Source organism: Sceloporus undulatus, chromosome 6 (genome assembly GCF_019175285.1).
Source record: "Sceloporus undulatus isolate JIND9_A2432 ecotype Alabama chromosome 6, SceUnd_v1.1, whole genome shotgun sequence".
Lineage (NCBI taxonomy): Eukaryota > Metazoa > Chordata > Lepidosauria > Squamata > Phrynosomatidae > Sceloporus > Sceloporus undulatus.
Genome location: NC_056527.1, coordinates 6,804,807 through 6,827,593, shown reverse-complemented (window position 1 = coordinate 6,827,593; position 22,787 = coordinate 6,804,807). Strand labels below are relative to the sequence as shown.

The following is a 22,787-nucleotide window of genomic DNA, read 5'->3' as shown; positions in this document are numbered from 1 at the left end:
CCTTAGAGAAAAGTCTATGTTTGAATGTGTTGTATCCTATAGTCTTCATTTCCATATGAACATTCTTCATTTTTCTATATGGACTGTTTACACCAGGCTGGGCAAAATGCAGCCCATCCTACTTTTGCAGCCTCTGAAAGACCCTACCAGTCCCACAAAGCTTCCCAACCTCTCTAATTTTTTCAAACATTTGGAGTGATTTTTGGATGTGTTTCTGCTTAAAATTGTGAAAAGACCAGTGCAGAAACACCCCCAGCTTCACATATGAATGAATGAAATTCTTTATTACAGTCAAAGACCAGCATCCCAGCTTCACATAGAAAGCACCCTCAAGCCCCAAATACAGTATCTCTATTTTTCTTTTGGTCCTTCTCAAAATGGTGCAATGTCATTGCCAGTTTCTGTTTTGAGAAGGACATGAAAGAATTCAGAGATATCCAAAAATACTGTTCAGAAGTGTGTAGAATTCAAAGACATGGCTGTGTTAAGTCTGGAAAATCAGCATGCAAAGAGATCTTGTAGCAGCTTTGAATCTAACTGAAAGAAAGAAGATGGTAGCACGAGCTTTTGTAGACTTGAGTCTACATTTTCAGATGGATGTTTGGAGTTTTCATCTCATCTCCAAACCAACAAGCTTTCTTTAATTCTCACAAACAGCCGCCTTATATAGGTCTGTCTCTGGGTTCTCCACTCCAAACATGCATCTGATGAAGTCTATGATAGTTTTTGCTATCACTTTCTATCTTTCACTTAGTCTCAAGGGTGCTACAAAATCACTTTGTATTTGGAAGTATGTGTTTGGCCTGATGGTCCCATTTAGTTGTTCATCTTTGGCTTACATTAACCTGTTTGCTTAAGCTATTGTTGTCCTATCCTTATTAATGTTGTTATGAATTGGCTTTTTCTTTTCTCTTGTTCTTCTTCTTCTCCTCTTTATTCACTTTTCTTTTGTACTAATGTTTTATTAGCACAAAAATGTAATTTAAAAAAGGAAACATCAAAAGGAACACTTGGAGGTGCCACAGAGGGCCTTGGTCAAACCTGAAGATTCGTGGATCAAGCAGCTATTCAGGCAGTTCAGCACATTGCCAGAACTGTTCAGACCTCTTGAATTTCAGAAATCTCTCATGTTCAGTAGACCTGGCAGTCTTGCAGCCATACAATTCAGGGCAATGGCAAATGAGGTTGAGGCAATCCATTGGAAAAGCAAGAGAGGTCAATTGGAATGAACTTAATTAGGTGTGGATTGGACTCTTGAGTCCTTTATTTTTAATGACAAGAAGCAGACATTGTCCCCAAATATGAATTTTTAAGCTCGTGAAGTAGAGAACTGGAAAAGGCACAACCCACAAGAAACAAAGGCATCTTGTAGCACCTTTGAGACTAACTGAGCGAAATAACTTATTGCCTAAGCTTTTGCAGCCTCGGTCTATGAAAACGTATGCTACAACTTATTTTGCTCAGTTAGGGGCTATATAGACTAGCACTTTGTGCTGGCCTGTAGGCAGGGTGAGGGTTAAGCTTCCGCATGCTCGAAGTCCTTATGCCACTGCCTGGATGCCAGTTTGGCGCACACCCTTCTGACGACATGTGCCATGATAATGCATGCACCTCCGGTGTGGCACCCAAATGGCTCAGCATGGAAGGGGCATCATCACACCTCACTGTGGCAGATATGGTGCCCTTTAGAGGATGCAAGAAGAAACTGTGTTTTGCCACTCCTTTTTGCCTCCTCTGAAGGGCAAAAAAGGACTGTGGTGTGTGGTTGCCGTGGCCCTGATCTGGGGCAGAAAGGGGCGGTGTCCTGCTGTCCCTTTGCCTCCATCTGTACAGCCCCTTAGTTTCAGAGGCACTACAAGATCCCTTAGCATACTGATTTTCCAGACTTACACTCTGAACTTAACCCTCAGGATAAACAAATATCATTCCAGACCTTGGAAACTTGTTTGGACAACAGGTCCTGGAATCCCCCAGCAAGCATGGCTACTGAGAGCATGTAGTCCAACAAAATAATTTTTCTAAGTTCTATGTCCACCTTTTTTTTAAAAAAAGTGAGTGGTTTAAAAACATGGTTGCCCATCACATTCCAGACACTGTCTGAAATTGCAAGGAAGGTCTTAAGGCAAATTCAAAAACACGACAACAAGTTGCAAAGTCAGAAGATGAACCAAAGAAAAGAGGGAATACTTACCTCAAGCACAGGAATAGTAGGAAAGCTACAATGAGAGCTCCCACGGAGATGCAGTGCCCCAGGTAGTTGATGATAATTGCAACCTTGTAATGGAGCGCAGGTTTTGTCTGGAGATTGCAAAATGGAAAGAACAGCCACATAAGACCTGGCCAGACTGCATCGATTCCCCCTAAGCATGCCCACATACTAAAAACAATATTAAACAGAAGTTTCTCATAATGCTTGCAAAAGCTCTTGGGGGGTTACGTATCAGCTGCAATGGCGGACCAAGAAATGGAGAACATCTGATGTCTTGAGGGGCATCAAGCAAATAAACAGCGATCGGTTCTCATTCTGTGCACAGAATTCATAAGGAAGAGGGGGTCACTGCTGATGCTTTGCATGCAAAGGGTCTTGGTCTTCATTCCTATCATCTCCAGTGGAAAGAGGGTCAATGCATGGCTCACAGGCTGCACACAAATTGTCAGGCTATTTTGGCAGTGGTTAGTGGTTCCTATATCTGAGGTATTACAGGGGGTAAAAGCAATGGTTCCTGCATCAGCATAGTGATGAATCCCTTCTGGATTTTAGAAGTTTAAAGGACTGATCCAAACCTGAAGGAAATGGTCCAAAATTGAACCAGTTTTAGAGATGGAATTCAATATTTGGGTAGTTGCTTTAACATTGTTGTTGTGTGCCTTCAAGTCATCTCTGACTCACAGCAACCATAAAGTTTTTTGGGAATGAGAGAATATGATCCAGTAAGTTTCCATGGCTGAGTGGGGAATCAAACCCTGATCTCCAGAATCATAGTCTAGACTGTTTTAAAATACACTCCAACATTTCACAAAAACTGGGACATATATGGCCAAGCAATGTCAGACTGTGGTCAATATGGCTAAGGATATTAATATGGAAGAACACATAAGCTAGGGGAGGCAGCAGCAGTTTGCTTTTGCCTGAAGCTATAGGGAAGGCCCAAGATTCTGCCTCTTAAATGCAAGCTATTTTTGCTGGTGATGACCTATACAGCCATATACAGTTCAGGTCCAGGCTATTTGAAGCATGGTCCTCTCCTGTATGCAAAGGGATCTTGAAGCACCTTTGAGACTGAGTGAAAGAAGTTGCAGCATAGGCTTTCATAGACTTGGGGCCCAAACAGACAGGACCAAATAAAGCTGCTTTGGGTCACTTTGGAGGTATGCTATTTAAATGATGCCAGAGAAAGGTATGGCAGTTAAAGTGGTGTCAAACTGCATTAATTCTGCAACGTGGCATCAGCATTAGTGACACTATTGTCACAATCCTAACTCCCCTGCCCCCCAGGATTTCCCCAGGAAATCACTTTTACGAGGAGAAGGAACTCCATTTTGCTATTAAATGAAGCAGGGATGAATGACATTTCCATCAAGTTTGAGGGTGAGGTTTCAGACCAAGAGAGGTTACTTAGTTAAGTATACTTAACTTAGGTCCAAACACACACTGCAGAAATAATCCAGTTTGAGACTGCTTCAACTGCCCTGGCTCGATGCGAGGGAATGCTGGGAACTGTAATTTTGTGAGACATTCAGCCTTTTCCGTCAGAAAGCTCTGGGGCCACAAGAAATTACAATTCCCAGGATTCCCTAGCCCTTAGCCAGGGCAGTTAAAGCGATCTCAAACTGGATTATTTCTGCAATGTGTTTGGAACCTTAGTTAAGTATGCTTAACTATTCTTATGACTGGCCATCAATAAGACCAGTAATAATTCCCTCCCACTTCAGGATCATCCAAAAGTTCCCATGTCTCTGTTTATTCTTAAAATTCAAACTTTAATATTCAGCCAGGTTTCAGTAGGGAAATGACATAAATCTTGCCTTTCAACATCTAGAAACAGGTTGAATGCATCTGATCAAGCTAGATAATACATTCCATCTGTTGAGATTAATAAATGAGCAAAACAATAAATGGCTAGAAAAGGTCATTTGTAGCGTAGTAGGCTTTAAGCAAACCTGGAATACCAAAGAAATACTTCATCAAAACACAACATGATTTGTTTTGGTTTTATAAAAACCTTTTTTTGAGATAGCCATAAGGTATTTGGGGAATATTCCTCTGCTCTAATGTTTACAAAGCACTTTAAAAAATAACTTCCGAGGAACCTGCCAAATGAAATGGTTATTGCCTTTCAAACATTGAGGGATTCAGGGAGCACTTCTGCTCTCGCCAGCCAAAGAGGTAACTGGGCTGAGGATGATCTTCAGCACTCCCATGACAGTGAAGCTTTAAAATGAACGGAGCGGAACTGAAAATTCCCCATATACTGTAGTAGAAAAGCTATTTAAGCAGGCATTTTCTGTATTTGTTTTCTGCAATGATGAAAAACCATTCAAGAGAAATGTCATTTTGTATTACAATCCCAACATCTTCTGAGAGAGGAAGGTGTTTTAAACCAGGGATGGACAACCTCTGAGGTTCTGAACCAGTTCTTCTGCTCCCAGGAACCTGTCAATGCACAGCCTTCCTCCAAAACGAGAAAAAGAAAGAAGAATCCAAAAGTGGTCCAAATTCACGTTTGGTTCATATACAGTGGTACCTCGGGATACGAAATACCCAGGTTACGAAATTTTCGGGATACGAAAAAATCCCATAGGGAATTATTGTTTCGGGTTACGAATGTTTTTTCGGGTTACGAAAAAACTTTTGGTGCTTTTTTCGGCTTTTTCGCACGGAATCGCGGCTTTTCCCCATTAGCGCCTATGGCAATTCGGCTTACGAAGGCTTTTCGGGTTACGAAAGCGGCCGCGTTACGAATTAATTTCGTAACCCGAGGCACCACTGTATATATATATATATATATATATACACACACACACACACACACACACACACACACACACACACATACATATACATACCCTCCCAATGTCCTAATATGTCAAGGATGGTCCCAGTTAATCCTCTCTTGTCACCCTTCCTCAGTGCTTTTAAAGTGTCCCAGTTTCCCTCTCCTCCTCCTGCTTTCCCAATTTTGTTCTCACCTTCTTTCAACTGCTGCAAACTGAGTTGAAAGTGCAAAAGTAATATGTGCTCAATGAATTCAATCAGGGAGACGAAAGGGGGACAGAGTCTCATCCTTCCCAGTGGGCTTAGGCAAAAGCAAACTGCTGCAACCTGCCCTGGTTTGCAAACCCTTCTTCATTAATAACTTTTGTTAACTTGACCATTTCCTGATGTTGCATGAACACACCTATCCTAGTTTTCATTTGTGAAATGTTGGAGGTTATGCTTGCCTCAACATGTCCAACAGCACCTTTAAACTGCTGGGGAGGAGCATTTAGCCATCATATCACATTTGAGGGCATTTTGGTCGCCTACTTTTTCTAAGCCTTTAGAGGACTCTTTTAAAAACTATCCATTTACTTTCTTTTTCGAAAAAAGGGCTTGTAGATTGGAGGAGAGAATGTAGGAGTGCAGAGTCCCATGGGGCATCAATGTGTCTCATCTCATAGTTGTTAAAACAGAATACATCAAGAGGAGGGCAAGGAGATAGTGCTCCTCTTTTCAATATTCAAAGGTTGGCACCTACACACAGCACAATTCACCGGTGGTGTATTCAAGTCTTTTACTCCAAGTATCAAGCCTGTACCTTCAAGTCTCAAGTTCAGTCTCAAGTCTAAGAGCCAACTTTAACAGAAAAAAGAAGGTGGTGGTGGTGTGTGTATGTGGGGGTGGTAGATTTCACTAACTACAAAGTGAAGAAGATGTACACAAAGGTAGGGGAAAATCCTCAGAGGGGAACAGCAAATGTGTTAGGCAATGGGTTTATAAGGGATCCTTATAAAGCTTATTGAAAGCTTTAAAAAGAAATGTACACTGGGGACAAGCTGCTGAGTAGACCTCAACCTTTTCTTCAAATCACTGCCTAATATGTTGGTTGTTTCTGCATGAAATTAGACCAACAAGTCAGTTGCTTAAAATATAAGTCTCAAGTCGAATCGAGTGCATCATTGATTGCAGAGTCTAGTTCAAGCCGAGTCATTAAAGTGACTTGCGTTTGAGTCAAGTCCAAGTCAATCAACCCAGGTCTACATCACTATAATACACACATGCAATTAAGAGAGACATACAGACCTCTTCAACCAGAATGGGTTCACACTGTGAATAGTTAATCTTGAAGGCCCAGGTCCCATTTCCCATGCACTCTCGGTAAGCATTTCCTAGATGGAAGAACCAAACACAAAACAGATCAATAAAAAAGAACCAAAGCAATAACACTTAAGGGAAAAAGCAACAACAACAGAGGTTTGAATGATCAGATACCCTGGCTGAAGATTTGGAAACCTCTAGTACACATGGCTTTCAAATGCTGAATATAGCTGGAAAAAGCAGCCTGAATATAGCTGGAAAAAGCAGCGGCTGCTGTGCCTCTGAAGTATGCTTAGGGCATCCCTTTTCATTGATGGGGTAAACCCCTCAATGACCTCCCAATCATGCTAGTTCTCAGTTCCAAGATAAACAGTTATGTCATGTCAGTGTTTCCTCCTCTTTCTCTGTCCCTACTCCCCCTTGCTATTCCCAAGCAGGCTGGTTTCCTTTCACTTTCCCCCCGTTTCTTTTCTTTTTAAAATACAAATCACAATAGCAGAGCTTTAGAATTGCATGAAAAAGTAAAATAAAACAAAAGGCCTGTTGGGTAAGATAGGGAGCCAGGATTCACAGGGAGTCCAGGAGAGAGAACTTCCTGACAGTAAGGGCTGTCCGACAGTGGAACACACTTCCTTGGAGTGTAGTGGAATCTCCCTACTTGGAGATCTTTAAACAGAGGCTGGATGGCCATCTGTTGGGGAAGCTTTAATTGAGATTTCCTGCATAGCAGGGAGTTGGACTGGATGGCCCTTATGGCCTCTTCCAACTCTATGATTCTATGAGTGTGATGTGGCAGTAGCCACAGTCGCATGATTGTGAAAATGTACAATGTTAACTTCTCTGAAACTGGTATTTTCCCTTTTAAAAAAAACAAATGGATGTGATTGCTGCAGGAATGGGGCTCATGTGGCAATGTCCTTTGCAAATTAGGCTGGGCCCAAGGAAGGGCGCAACCTACTGCTTCTTTTAAAATCAGCTACATGTCGTTGATCCCAACACAGTGAAGTTGTGGAGCCAAGAAACATTTCCTGTTTATCCTTCTTCCAAGAAACTCAGGGCAATGCCCATGGTTCTTGCATTTTAGCCTCATAACATCCCTGTGAGGTCAGATCTGGAAACACAGCAGCAAGCTCATGAAGCAGTGTGCGTCATGATTTTATCTCAGTCTGAATTCTTGCTACGCTGATCCTAGTCTTGGATGGGATCCTACTTGGATGGGAGACCACCGATGAAGACTAGGTGTTGTAGGCTCTATTTCAGAGGGAGGAACTGGCAAAACCACCTATGAGTATTCCTTGCCTAAGAAAACCCTATCAAATTCATGAGGTTGCCACAAGACAGGCAACTTGAAGGTACATACGCAAACTTCTGTTCCCTGATGCTTCCATTCTTGAATCCTGGGAGGGTCATGTTTCCCCATCCTGATCAATCAACCTGCTCACAATACATGCTTGAAAGAGTGTGGGAGTAGCTTTACTTAATGGAAATGGCATTTGACTCCTACAGTCTCTTTGCAAAGGATCATTCAGCCCATTATTACCTTTGCTTAAGAGCTGGCAAAGCTATGATCCTCAACTGCCAGCCCTCAGATGAGAGGACTCTAACTCTCCTCAATCCCAGCAAACATTACCAATAGTCAGGAGGACAGGAATTGTAGTCCAGAAATTGTGAATAGGTCCCCCATCTTCCCAAATCAAGTGTGAGTATGGGGGGTAAGCAGGACTGTGAAAGATTTTAAGAGCACAGTTTGGGCCAATTCCAGAACTGTCCCACTGAATCAGGCTCTTTTTTCATAATAGTATCTGAGCCTTGTTTTCTGTGTAGTGCAATCCCCATAAATTGAAGATATCCCACAAGCCCTGACAAAGTTGCGGCGCCATCAGAACAAGAGGCTGCTTTCTTAAAATGAGGCTCTTGCCTTTTTCTCCAGAACAAGCTGTCCTGAACAATCGTGGCCATTTGCCTAATGAATACTAGGAGAAGGAGGGGGAAAACCACAGGGAGAGTCTCAACTTATTCTTTCCTTTCCCCTCTTTTTGATATATTGAATTTTCCCCTTGACTGATTTCTCTGAAAGCAGGATAATAATATCAAGAACCTTTCTCTTCTCGGCTGAATTAATTGCAAATTCACCCTTTCCCCTGCACTGACCTCCTTCTGTTGGGAACACCAGATCATCAACAGGAGCGGATGGCTGCTCTTCTCCTTGTTTGTGGGGTGGGGAATATGCTCTGGGTTTCAGCTGTAACTTTAAAGAAGTTATCTGCATCTATTTTGAGGATAGTGTCCAGCATTTCAGAGAGGGCCATTTAAAGCTGGGACTATAAAGCTGGGGAGCCCTGGTGGCGCAGTGGTTAAATGCCTGTACTGCAGCCATTCACTCGAAACCACAAGGTTGCAAGTTCAAGACCAGCAAAAGGGCCCAAGCTCGACTCAGGCTTGCATCCTTCCGAGGAGGTCGCTAAAATGAGTACCCAGACTGTTGGGGGCAAATTAGCTTACTGTACTTGCTAATTAGCTTACTTGCTGTTCACCGCTATGATCTTTGGAATAGCGGTATATAAATAAAACAAAACAAAAACCCAACAAATTATATCCCAGGGTAGATTCTTTGCTCCACCAACATGGAAGGCAGTAGTTGCCACAGCCAGGGTCTAGTTCAGGGGATAATTTTCAAACCAGAGGTCCCTGGTGGGCTTCATTGGCGCGGCAAAGCTACTAAACCCTTGTGGAAATAGGCAACTATGAAGGCGAGTCATTGGACTACAAATCCCAGAATCCTCCACCCTGCATGGCCACTGACTATGATAGATGGGGGATTTGAGGAGTGATAGTCCCCAAAACCAGCATTTCAATCTCTGCTCATGACCTACACCCAGAAAATTCTCCTGTTACCGGCATGAAGACATACAGGGAGATAACGGACAATAATGTAGTATCATATTGTGGCCCTCCAAAGCTCCCTGAGTTGGTTCAGTCTTCCAGGTTCAGGAGTGAACCCATCCTTGGACTAGAGCTTGGAATTAGAACCACTGACCATACTAGCTAAGGGACAATGGGAGTTGTAAACCACCAACAGTAACACTCCCAAGCCCTAGCTGGAACAAGGGAAAGAGGGAAATATCGCTGCCTCCAGATCATCCCTAAACATACAACAAATGGGGAAAGTATTGTACAAGGAGAGAAGATGCACGGCGTTCACTCCTCAAAGGAGCTTCCCACCCTGCACATGAAATGCAAATGTCTGGATGAGCTCTGTGTCCCCCGAGATACTACAAGACCTTCAGGAAGAAAAGATTTTCTGGACACAGCCAACGCAAAGCAATATTGTTTTGCTCGTGGCTAGAAGAAACATCTGTCTCTTTAGCTCCATCCAAGGCAGAAAACAATCAATAGAAAATGATAGATACTGCTCCCCTTCAATATGTTCTCACTGCCGAGAAAATTGAATATGAGAGTTTTTCCACAGGGCTGTTAGGGTGATGGAAAATCTGCTCAAGATGGCCTAGCAGCTACTGAGAGACAATGAATGATTTGGCAGCCCATTTTTTAAAACCTAAATCCACAGAGAACCCTCAAAATGTGCTTAAATACCCCACTCCCACAAAGAAACACCCCCCTGAACCCTTCAATATCTCTCCTTTTGTCAGAGTCCTTCTCAAAATGGCAACAGGAAGCAATGCCCCTTCTGGTCACCATTTTGTGAAGGTCTCGGATGAAAATATAGTTGGGAGTACTATATGGGTCTGGGTGTAGCCCATGGAGAAACTCGGAAAAGGGGAAATTGGGCAATGTCCTTTATATTGCTGTTCACCTCTGCATTAAATAGATCTAAGAAATGGCAACCTCAGAATGAGAGTTCTTCTGATCCTCCTTTCGTGGAATCTCTACTCTACGTCTGTATTAATATTTTGGTAAATTCATGGGGAAGAGTCAATAGCAAAGTCCTTGTTTTGCCTGAAAAAGGTTCAGGGCTTAGTTCTTGGCAACTTCACACTGTTGTTGTTGTTGTTGTTGTTGTGTGCCTTCAAGTAATTTCCAACATATGATGACCTTAATGTGAACCTATCGTGGGGTTTTCTTGGGAAGATTCCTCCCTCCCTCCCTCCTTCCTTCCTTCCTTCCTTCCTTCTTCTGTGCCTTCAGGTTGATTTCATGTTATGGTGATTTCATCATCAGTTTTCTTAGCAAGATTTATTAAGAGGAGATTTGCCCTTGCCTTTCTCTAAGGCTGAGAGAAGTGTGACTTGGCTAAGATCACTCAGTGGGTTTCCATGGCTAAGCAAAAATTGAGAATCTGGTTTCCAGAGTCATGGCCCAATGCTCTAACCGCTATATAAATTCCTCCCTGAAATCTAGGGAAAACTGCTGCCAATTATAGAAGACAAAAATGAATACCAATAGCAAGTGCACCTATACTGCTTATTAGTGAACTTAAGCATTCCCTTAAGCGGTTTACAAAGTGTAAGCTAATTGCCGCCAATAAGCTGGGTACTCATTTTAGCAACCTATGGACGGATGCCAGGCTGAGTTGACCCTGGAGCCCCTGGCTGGTATCCAGCTCACAACCTTGTGGTTGTTTTGTGAGTGAGTGGCTGCAGTACAGGCATTAAACCACAACATAACTGGATGGTCCAAACTCATATTTGGTGCAAGGCAGTGATAGGTTCACATTATGTTTGCTTGTTTTTTTAGGGGGGTGGGATGAAGGGCAAGAATACTGGTCTACATGTTTATCCAGGTCTATCATTCATTCCTAGATGGAAATCACAGAATCTGATTCCACATGCAACAAAACCCTGAACATATTGAGCAGACTGTAAGGTTTGGGGGTATCTTTATTTCTGGGGCTTTCCTTCTGAATTGGGATTCTGTGCACCCCTTCCCTGATCAATTCTTCCAAGGGTGACTGCCATTTTCCATCATTGGTTCTTCCTCAAGAGATTAAAAGGAGAATTTTGTAAATACTGTTTACTGAAATTCCATTTTCTTCAGCTGAACGCAGTCAGAGTCATTGCATTAAAATTGCTTCCCTAAATATTAGATATGTTTGTCAAAAGTTGTAAAAGATTGTTTTGACAGGAGCTCATGCATCATATTCCAGCATTAGATACAGATAGGAAACTCTCAATGTAAAACCTAGGTGAATCAAAATCACATATCTAGCTAACTAAACAGATACACAGAAACATATAATTATGATAATACTGAGGTTTTAAAAAAAACAAATCAAGTCAATTGCATCAATTATTGAAAACATCTCCAGCTGACAGAATTTTTTATTTTATTTTAATGTAGGGAATTAAAATATTAAAACCCACAATCCGTCCCTCACAAATGGTTGAGCAGGTAACAAGAAATGCCAGAAATCTATTTTCTAGCTGTTGAATATATTCATAGTGAAAACCTCATTTTTATGGTGATTAAACTGCAAGCTTTTGATTGGAGACTGATGGCAGGATAGTGTTTGCTTCTTTTTCTATGGAGTGGTTTGAAATAGAAATTGGCATTTTGAAGTGCAGACTGGATCCTTTTCCCAATCCCACAAAACAAAGTGGATTCTTTTTGCATTGTTTCTCAAACCTGCCGTGCTTGTAACAAGGGGACAAAAGAGTTATACATGTCACACTCTACAAAGGTCCTAATTTGACACCGACAGTCCCACTTAATTCCCTGCCATTCCACTGTTTCAACTGTGTTTAAAATGTCCCAGTTTCTCTCTCCTCCTCCTCCTCCTTGGCCTCAGTTTCCTTCAACTGCTGAAACCTAGGAGTCATTCAGACAGTTTTTTTAGGGTGACGATGTGAGTAATCTCATTCAAGCATTCTATGTTTGTTATTCACACTATGGAACTGCATTGATGTACATCTCTCCAAGTTTGGTTGTTCACATGTGCAAGCAGTTGAAAAAAGATGCAGCCAGCAATGTGAATGCATTTGGAATACATTCAAGGCATTCAGAGTCTTATCCCAGGTCTATCTGCATCAGTTATTCACACTGCCAATGATGAAAAACAACCCTCAGGAAGAAAATCAATATTGATTATCCCATATTAAGTGGGGGGTTTTTGGCAGCCCCTTGCCCAACTCAATCGGGTGCATTCAACATGTGTGTGAACAACTGAGATTCAACCTGGATTCATCCTGGATTATTTTCACCATCTGAATAACCTCACAGATCAGTCTGAAAAGTAATTTGCACTCAGTTAACTCAGCAAGGGGGAAAGGAGAGGAAACAGGGGAATCTTGCCCTTCCCAGTGGGTTCAGGCAAAAGCAAACTGTTGCTGCCTCTCCTAGCTTGTATGTTCTCATAATAGTGTGCCATCTTGACAACTTGACAACTATGATGTTGCATGGCCACAAGTATCCCAGTTTCCATCTGGGAATCTTTCCCTCCTCTCCCCTTCCTCCTTATCTACACTGGCCCAGATATTCCAGGAGTAGCTCAGAGTATTTGGTCCCAATGTTGCCCCAATCTGTTCCCATTACTTTAGCCTCCATCTCTGCACCACTTCTACTGTATGTGTGGGACTCCCATTGGAGTGCCTTGTGAATTTGCCACCACCACAGATTGGTTGCTTCTGAGGTCAGAACAAGGCTCCAAGGTCACATGATGGGTGCCATATTTGGACCTCAGAAGAAGTGACCCATAGCAGTAGTGGACACATCAGGGTGGCCAAGAGGGCTTTTCTGGTATTGGTAGCAGCAGTGCTCTGAGTGATGTGAAGCACCATTTAAAACATCCCACTATTCCCTGGTGCGAGGCTACATCAGCTGCACTGTGGGAAATCAAAACAACAGGTCATCAAGTCCATGGAGGGCTGCCATTTTAACTTCTCACCATTCCCTGAGAACCGCACTGTGCCAGGGCCACAGTGGGAAGTTTAAGGGGCAGCTTGCCACCTAGTGAGTATCAGCAGACTCAGGGCAGCCAGCATTTATTTACATTTGCACAACACAGTTCCTGAGGATGAAAAACACGTCCTCACACACAAAGACACACACAGATTCCTTGTAAGATGGAAGATTTGTATGTTTGTTTGCATGTGGATTTATAGCATTTCTCATCTTACCAGCGTCTGGTGAAAACCTTTTTGAGGCCTGAGGTAGGAATGCCAAGTTGGTATCATGCCAGGCCCTAAGATTTCTGGGCCAAAACCTGAGACCTAAAGTTGACCCTGGTGATGCCATGGGGGGGGGGGTCTGCTTGGAAATTAAGGTTATTTGCAAATTGCAAAGCATGATTTACGCCCATTAACCTTTGCAAAGGGCAGCAAACTGCACAGCCAGCTGGAAGACTGTCTGCCTGATCAGAGATTTGCATGCAGCCTTGTCTCTTGCCCATTGCTGACACATGAAAACTTGAGGATTGAACCTTTGCCTGTCGCCCAAATGCTTCCTATCAAAACTAGGGACCCCAGGCAGTACCCTGAAATCTGGCAATTCTTTGTTGTTGTCATGTGCCTTCAAGTTATTTCCGACTTATGACAATACTCAGACAACCCTATCATGGGGTTTTCTTGGCAAGATTTATTCAGAGGTGTTTTTCCTTTGGCTTCCTTTGAGGCTGAGAGATTGTGCAGAGTTAAAACAGTGCCAAACTGCATTGTTTCTACAATGCAGTTAGTTTGTGCTTGCTTGTTTTGTTTGTGCTGGCAGGAAAAGACCTGTTAATTTAGGCTGATCTTTGGCTCTTAACTGACCGTGATAGGTGTTTTAAAGGGCTTTGTTATACTTTTATCTTTTTGACTATGTTTTAATCTGCTCTTTGAGTTTAGCAGTGTTAGTAGAATTTTTCGTTTACTTGTTGTTTTAAAAAAAAACTATAGTATCACACAGGTTTTAAGTGTCCTTTGCTTTAATCCACCTTGGGTCTCACACTAGGAGAAAAGTGGAATGTAAATTAAATTTTTAAAAAACAAATTTTAAAAATGAGTTTTAATTGGTTGGTGCTTTTATAGGCTGTTTGAGTTGGGAACACAATCCAGTGAATAACTATGTGGCTGGCACAACTGCTCAGGTTCTATTGGCATTTGCAAGGAATGAATTCCCAAAGCGACCTGATACTTCAAGAGACAACTTTCCAACAGAGATATCAGATCTGGGTTGGGCTTGAATGATTTTATCTGCAAAGCATTGAGCAAATGTGTCACAGCAGACCACCAAAACCCTCTCTAGGAGATGAACTATTGGATGATTCTGTCAAATGAATTCTTGCTGCCCACCTCAGTCTTCCATTTATCTGACAAAATTAGTCCAGAGGGAATAAGACAAACCCTAGGGACTTCTCTGATGTTATCTATCCACATTCTGGTGTGAGATGCAGGGAGTTCTAGGTGTCCAAACAATGTACTTTAAAATAATTCTGCAACATCTCTTACATCTCAGCTGCTTAGGACTAATCTAATTATGATTGTTGGGGGAGAAGGAGGGGTGAGGCTGCTTGCCAATTATTTTCTGACAAGGGTTACAAATGTGCTGCCTGCAATTAAGATGAAAAATATTTGCCATCTCAGCCATGCATGCCAGTGAGCACAGGCCTGTAAATACAACAGTGATGGATTGGCAGAGTACATCATACATAACTCGGAGACAAGCACATCCCGTTAAAAATATTCTTCACTGACTTCAGGGTTTGCAGCAGGCTGACCACAAGAGAGAAGCTTGGAGGAGGAAAGTGTAATTGCAAAGTGAATCCAGCCTTGCTTCCAAACTGCCTACATACACATACACACACACACACACACACACACACATATCACGAAAGAGAGTACAGGTTGAGTCTCCCTTATTCAGAACACCGAAATCCAAAATATTTAAAAATCCAAACTTGTCCACATGGGGCGGCTGTGATAGTGACACCTTTGCTTTCTGATGGTTCAATGTATGCAAACTTTGTTTCATGCACATTATTTAAAATATCGTGTATAAAATTACCTTCAGGATAAGTGCATAAGGTGTATATGAAACATAAATGAATTTTATGTTTTGACTCGGCCCCATCTCCAAAATATCTTATTATGTATATGCAAATATTCCAAAATCAAAAAGACTCTGAGATCCAAAACTCCTCTGGTCCCAAGCATTTCTGAAAGGGAGACTCAACCAATATTTCCTTCACAGCACGCGTTTAATATAGGACTGTTTGACTCTTTAGATGAAGCCAAGGGCAGAAGACAAGTCTATGGCAGAAAATGGACTTCTGGCAGAAATAAGATGTTCTTGTAAGGTAAAGGGGAAAACTAAGGCTTATTGTCGCAGGAACATTACCTTGGGATAGGAAAGGAAACAGAGGAAAGAAGTTGCCCTATACTTGGTTGCAACAGCCAGGCCAAGAGTGCACCATGTAACCAGGACCTAGCTGGTTTTGGAAAACAAGCCTCTGTCTTTGGGGTTATTCACACTATGAAAATAATCTAGGATAAATCCGGGTTGAATCTCCATTGTTTACACACATCCGAAATGCACTCGATTAAGTCGGGGGGGGGGGGTCTGCCAAAAAAAATCTTAATCCGGGATAATCGATATCAGCCCCCCTCCATTTTTTAAAAAAGATCCGCTTTGCTGATAGTGTGAATAACCGATGTGAATAGACTTGAATAGACCCGGGATAAAATGCTGCATACTTTGAACATGTTCTGAATGCATCTGGATCCTTGACTCCATCTTGATTCAAATGCTTGCACGTGTCAGCAACCAAATTTGTAGAGATGCATGTCAATATGGTTCCCTAGTGTGAATAACAAACCCGGAATGCATGAGTGAAATAATCTGCATCGTGGCACTAAAGAATACAACATCGGAATGACCCCTTTGCTCCTGCTTGTGAACCACTGCCTGAGGTGCCTTCCTTATTCTGTCTAATGGAAGGTCAGGTCCTGAGGGCTCTTAATGTTGCCAGTTTTACAACAGGAAAGGTGAAGTGTTCTGAACCCTATAAATAGCTGGAAATTATTATCTGCACTGAAGGAGCTGTTGAAAGGCTGTAACATGAAGCACTTTCTATTTGTTTTTGCCATGTCTGAGCCACCCTTTGGCATTTGTTTTCTTAGGGCAGCCTGCAAAGTAAAAAAGCGCAACAGCGGATATGGCAGGGTGATAACAAAAATGGCAAGTTTTTTACACCGCCTAGCCTGGCCAAAAGATACCAAAGAACTCCATGTTTATGATGCTGTTTTCTTGGCAAATTTGGAGACGATGTGGACAAGGCACAAAAACACACCAAGGCTGTACTCCGGTTTTGCAGGAACTACTCAACTACAAGCCATTCAGCAGAATTTGGTTTATTTTTGTAATAAATACTCAAATCTTAATGGGACCCAGGAGCTTTGGCCTCTTTCTATGGATGGGGACTCGATGTTCCAAGCAATCTCATATTCTGCTTGATGTGGGCTTTATTTTAGCAAGTAAAACAGCAAAGTACTCAGTGTGTAGCATGGGGGGGGGCTGAATACTTCTTTTTGACTATAATTCCCAGAATCCCCCAGCTAGAACGTTAATGACTGAAACAGTATTTTTTTAATAGAGAGCAAAGCAGCAGCATGGTTTGTTTGCTTTTGATTTTGAGTGGACAAATGCCTTGAAAAGGAAAAAAAAAATTACAGAATCTGCTTACTTCCATTTCTTCTTTGCTCAGCCTGAAGTTTCCTGCAGATACTTTGCATGTTAACAGAAAGTTGATAAGGTGGAAGATTCATAACAATACATGAGATTAATTAATTTGAATTAACTAATTCAAACTACTTAGATTTGGACATAGCTGAGATGCAAGGTAGCCAACTGAGGTGGCATTTTGCCAACTTGGTGCCACTCCAATTGAGCTGCACTACAATTCCTATCATTTCTCAATGGCTATGCTGACTACAAATGGTGGGATTTATAGTGAACTTGGTTTGAGAATGCTAGTGTTCTCCAGTTTGAACATTACTACAGAAGCCAGAGGTGGGGAACCTGCAGCCCTCCAGAAGTTGCACTGCAACTCCCACTACCCCCATTCTACAATGCCAATGACCAGGATGATAGGAGTTAGAGTCCCATTATACCCAGGGGGCCATAGGTCCCACCTTCCTGTGACAAAAACATGGTTTTTGTCTCCTAGAATGGATTCCTCTTCAGTCTGCCCGTCAATGGATTCCATGCCATCCATTCTATTTAATGGGGTTTGCTGACAAATTTTACCCCAAAACTTTTGAACACAGCTTAAATTGTCAACCACACACATGGGAACCAATATCTGGGATATCACAGCTTGCCGCCTAACTTGGTTTTCAGCGCTGACAAAATAAAACAGCAGCTGCAAAGCCGAGGGATGCAAAATGTCTTTCACAGTAAAAAATAGGGAATTAATCAGCAAGCAAGAAAAGAAAATAGCTTTGAAGGCAAATGCAGTCCTTTAGAGGCACCCCTGAAAACAGCATTCCCAACCTCTCCATCTCCCCCTTGTTTTCTTCCTCAAGATCAAAGTGAAAATTGCAGCCTAGCTCTGCTTGGGAGGTATTCAATTACTCTACAAATGTAGGTCTGTGGCATTGCCTCCAATGGAGGGACTAAGGCTCAGTCGGAAAGGGATGAGATGCAAATGCAGCCACTGGCTGGTAGTCTGTTACATAGTGTGTTACACAGAATCACTGTTGAAAGGGACCGCAAAGGCCATCTAATCCAACCCCCTACCATACTAATACACAACTAAAGCCCTTCTGAAAAACCAATATCCAACCTCTGCTTAGAGAACTCCAAAGAAAAGAAATCAATTCCAATCTATTCCAATCTATTCCAGCTAAGGTTTGTCGCATACTCTCTGACATTTCTTGGGAAAAATGGGAGAAGTGTGGCCAAGCTACATCAGAGAGTGGTCAAGACAGCAAAAGTAATTAATGCGGAAGAACACATAAGTCAGGAGAAGCTACAGCAGTTTGCTTTTGCCTGAGCCTACTGGGAAATGTAAGACTCTTCCCTTTCCTCTCCACTCCTGCTGAGTTAACTGACTGCAAACTACTTTTGAAGTTGGAACTCAGTTTGCAGTCATTGAAATAGCTGTTGTTGTGTGACTTCAAGTTATTTCTGATTTATGGTGACTCCAAAGTGACCTTATCATGGGGGCTTTTTTAAAAAAGATTTGTTCAGAGGAGGTTTGCCATTGCCTTCCTCTGAGGCTGAGAGAGTGTGACTGACCTAAGGTCACCCAGTAGGTTTGATAGCTGAACTGGGAATCAAACCCTGGTCTCCAGAATCATAAGCCAACTCTCAAACCACTATGTGACACATTGAAATAGACAGATGAGATATAGAAAAGTGGAATAAAGAGAGAAACTCGGACATTTGAAAACCATCTGAAAAGGTGAGATGACAGAGGATTAATTGGCAGTTTAAGGGTTATGGGCCTTCAAGTCATTTCTGACTTATGGCAACTCAAAGGCAAACCTATCATGTCAAGAATTATTCAGACGGACTTTGCCTTTGCCTTCCTCTGAGGCTGAGAGAGTGTGACTTGCCTAAGATCTCCCAGTGGGCTTCCATGTCCAAGAAGGGATCTGAACTCTGGTTGGATAGTTTTAGTCCAAACTGTAGAGGATCTATCCGAGGTATTCAACCCTACTTGCCAAATAGATCTAGAACTCTGGACAGCTCCTTTGATGTTTAAGGCAAAAATACAAAGGAGCTACAGTAACTAAAGGGATGGAGCTCTATCTCCCCAATAAGTTCAGGAGAGCTTTTTAAAGTTCTGACTAAAATCCAGTGCAGATTCAGCCCCCAGCCCCCATGGAAGCCTCCAGCAGCCATTGATCTGTAACTAACTATAATCAGTACAGGAAGGAATTATTAAAGATGTCACCACTCCACACTGGAGAGACTTTGGCCACCACTCCCTACCAACTCCGAGTTGTATCCTCTGCCCATCTGTCCCGCTACAAAACACTGATACTGAGTGGGTTGGTTCTTCCTTCCTTCCTTCCTTTCTTGAAAGAGCTGAAGGCAGGTGAGTTGTTTTTTCTTTCTTTTTAAAGAAAAAAAACCCTCATCAGAAGTGGAGACAGTTGTACACCGGGAGACAGGCAGTGCTGCTCAGGCATAAATCTCTTTTCCCCCTGATCTCTGTTAGTTGAAAGATACCAAGGAGGAGGAGAAAGACTTTGATCTCTCCTTGGAATACTATACATCTCTAATGATTCCATATGTGGCAAAGAATGTTCCCATCAGCATTTTCAGTGACAATATAAGAAACAGGAAGAAAAAAGAAATGCAATTGGCTCCCTTTGTGAGCAAGTCGCTTTTACGATATACATTTTATCCAACTGCAAGAATGAATCTGGGGTTTTAATGTCTCTTTGATAACTAGAGCTGTCTATAAATCCAGCCCTAGCCATCAATGTGATGGTAATAAAGTCTGTTTATAGGACTCACAAGTTAGGCAATAGGTTTCTTGAACTAACGTATTTGGCAAAAGCAAGCAAAGAATCAAAATCTGCAGGTGCAGGAGTGGAGCTTGAGAATTTGCATAGTATTCTGTCTCCTCCTGTGCTCTTCTTCCCCATGCGGGGGTGCAATTTTGGGGATACATGCAGAATGATGGCATTCCCCCCCCCCCCCAAATAAAAATTCTGTCACTCAAACAAAATTTTTCTTCAGTCCCCAAATTCCTATCATTGCAAAGAGTGAGACACTGAACATTATGCACACTCGGCATCTTCTATTTGCTCTGTTTGTTTTTCCTCAGTAACTTTGCCTTCTCCTTTTCTTTGGATGCCTAAACTGTGTTTCTAAGGTTGCATCTGCATTGCAGAAATAATCCATGTTGACACTGCCTTTAGTGTCATGGCTCAATGTGAGAGAGTCCTGAGGTTTATAGTTTGTTGTGGCACCAGAGCTTTTTGACAAACAAACAAAAAAAAGGCTAAATGTCTCACAAAACTATAATTTCCAGGATTCCATAGCATTGAGCCATGGCATTTTAAGGGGTGTCAGCCTAGATTATTTCTGCAGATCAAATGATCAATTTAGCATTTAACTTATTGAAATGCTAGAAATTTGGTGACTGAAAATTGCATGGCAGCGGGCAGATTTCTTAGCTGAGGAAAATGCCTTCATACACACATGCGAATAAAAATAAATTAACCCTCACCCATGGTGGCTACATCTCTTTCTCTCTGAGAAGTAGGTGAAGCCTGACTTAGCAAATATATGCAAACAGTTTTAATTTCCACCATGTTCACAGAATAGTTTTCCTCCACATAGAATTCTAATAAAGCAAGTGAGGCGTCTAAGGTGACTCTAATAGTACTATGATGATTTTCCTGGATTTCCATTTAAATTTAATGTAATTTCCGTTTAATAACTTTGCACAATATTTGGCACAATTACTGCTCATATGACCCTCTCCACATTTATGAGAGAAGAGGGTCTCCAAATGTAGCGGCAGAGACAGCGTGGGGGAAGACAAGCCACAGGAGAGTGATGCGGAATAAGGTTGCAGTGCCAAGTTAATCAGTGAATAGCTTTTGTAAAATAGATATATAAATTCAAGTTCTTATAAAATCTGCAGATTTTAATGAGTGTTTTAATGAGTGTTCGTCCCCCCCCCCCCAAAAAAAGTTGGTGTCTGCTGAAATATAATGGTTGGCATTCTTTTGGTAATGATGGTGTAATATTTCAGAGGAAAGAACTAGCAAACCACCATAGATATTCCTGGCCTCAAAATCCCCTATGAAATATATAGAGTTATCATAAGTATACGGGTGATTTGAAGGTATAGAAGGTGCATCTACACAGTAGAAATAATGTGACTCCACTAAAGTGCTGTAGCACCATCCTATGGAATCCTGGGATCTGTAGTTTTACAAACCCTTCAGCCATCTCTGGCAAAGCGTGCTGGTGCCCCACCAAATTACAAATCCCAAGCTTCTACAGGATGGAGCCATGGCAGTTAAAGTGCTGTCAAACTGCATTACTTCTACAGTGTAGCTGCTCCCAGATTCATGCATCAATCAGACTTACACCATCACAACTCATGTTTTCTGGTTGTTGGAATTCACTACCATTCACACAGTGACCAAAAATTCTCCCCCTCCCCAACCCACTTTTTCTGAGATGCAGGCTCTTCCCTCAAACTCAGTCATTTCCCGCTTGATGGAGATCCAGGGAAACAAAAGACAAGCATCCAGCTATTTTGATACAGCTGGAGGTAAAATGACCGGTATATGGATTGCTAAAAAGACCAACAGATGTGTCCTAGGACAAATCAGACCCGAACTCTCCTTGGAAGCCCAGATGACTAAACTGAGGTTGTCGTATTTTGGCCATATTGTGAGAAGAAAGGACTCACAAGAAAAGACTATAATGCTTGGTAAAATGAAAGACAACAGGAAAGAGGTAGACCCCATTCCAGATGGATAGATTCAATCAGAGAAGCCATGGCCATGAATCTGCAAGAGCTGAGCAGGACAGCTGAGGATAGGAGGACCTGAAGGTCTCTGCTACATAAGATAACCATGGACTGAGGTCTACCAGAAGGCACTTAACAACAACAGAAGAAGTGATCGGCATCTGCAGAGACCTCCTGAAAGTCCGGCCTGAAGATACCTGTTCCTCTGCATCCAGCTATAAGGAAACAGCTGGATGTTGCCTGCTGCTCCATCCACTCTCAACTGATGAGGAAATGGAAGGATTCATGGAGCTGCAGCTGGCAAAAGAAGAATTTGGGAAGGAGGTGAGTGACAGACTATCAGAGCTGTAAGCTTGTAGCTTTTTCTTTCCATGCAGAATCATGGATAATGTGTGTAGAAAAGCAAACCTTCTTCCTTTATCATTGGGTGCTTTCATAGAATCATAGAGTTGGAAGAGACCCCAATATACAATAACATAGTGATGCACTTGGGAATCTATTTACTCACAGTTTCTGATACCATCTCTGGACAACCTCAACTGTTTCCCCCACAAAGAGACACAATCCCATCTACCCTTTCTACAGACAGCACCAGGGTTCCTACATTATTTATCATCATAACCTATGCCTTTATGTTGTTCTTGTGTGCCTTCAAGTCATTTTTTTACTTATGGTGACCATAAGGCAACCTTGTCATAGGATTTTCTTGGCAAGTTTCTTCAGTGGGGGTTTGCCATTGCCAAAAACAATGCTCTGACTTGTTTTTAACCTATTGTATGTATAATGTATAATGTATGTAAACCGCCCTGATTCAAGGAAGGCGCGGTATATAAATAAAACTTTTATTTTTATTTATTTTTATTATCCTCTAAGGCTGAGAGAGTATGACTTGCCTGTTGTCACCCGGGGGTTTCCATGGCCTAGCAGGGATTTGAACCCTGGTTTCCAGAGCTGTAGTCCAATGCTCAAACCGGTATACCACACTGTCCCTTTAACATGACTGTTTTTCTCTATGACCAAATAAATCCACATTTTATAAATATATTGACTGGTTAAGCAGGTGACACATATGGCCTGAGATCCTGCTTTAACCTCATGGAGTATAAGCCC

General features: G+C 42.1%; 1 protein-coding gene across 3 annotated transcripts in view; it reads right to left on the bottom strand.

The window, feature by feature from the left end:
* CRHR2 (corticotropin releasing hormone receptor 2) overlaps positions 1–22,787 on the bottom strand; it is a 110,358-nt gene that overhangs the window by 58,334 nt on the left and 29,237 nt on the right. For all 3 annotated transcript variants that reach the window (XM_042472198.1, XM_042472197.1, XM_042472200.1), the window contains 2 exons: positions 6,284–6,369; positions 2,192–2,298 (listed from right to left, as the gene is read on the bottom strand). In XM_042472198.1, the coding sequence (XP_042328132.1) occupies positions 2,192–2,298; positions 6,284–6,369 (193 nt within the window). The remainder of the gene's footprint in view (positions 1–2,191; positions 2,299–6,283; positions 6,370–22,787) is intronic.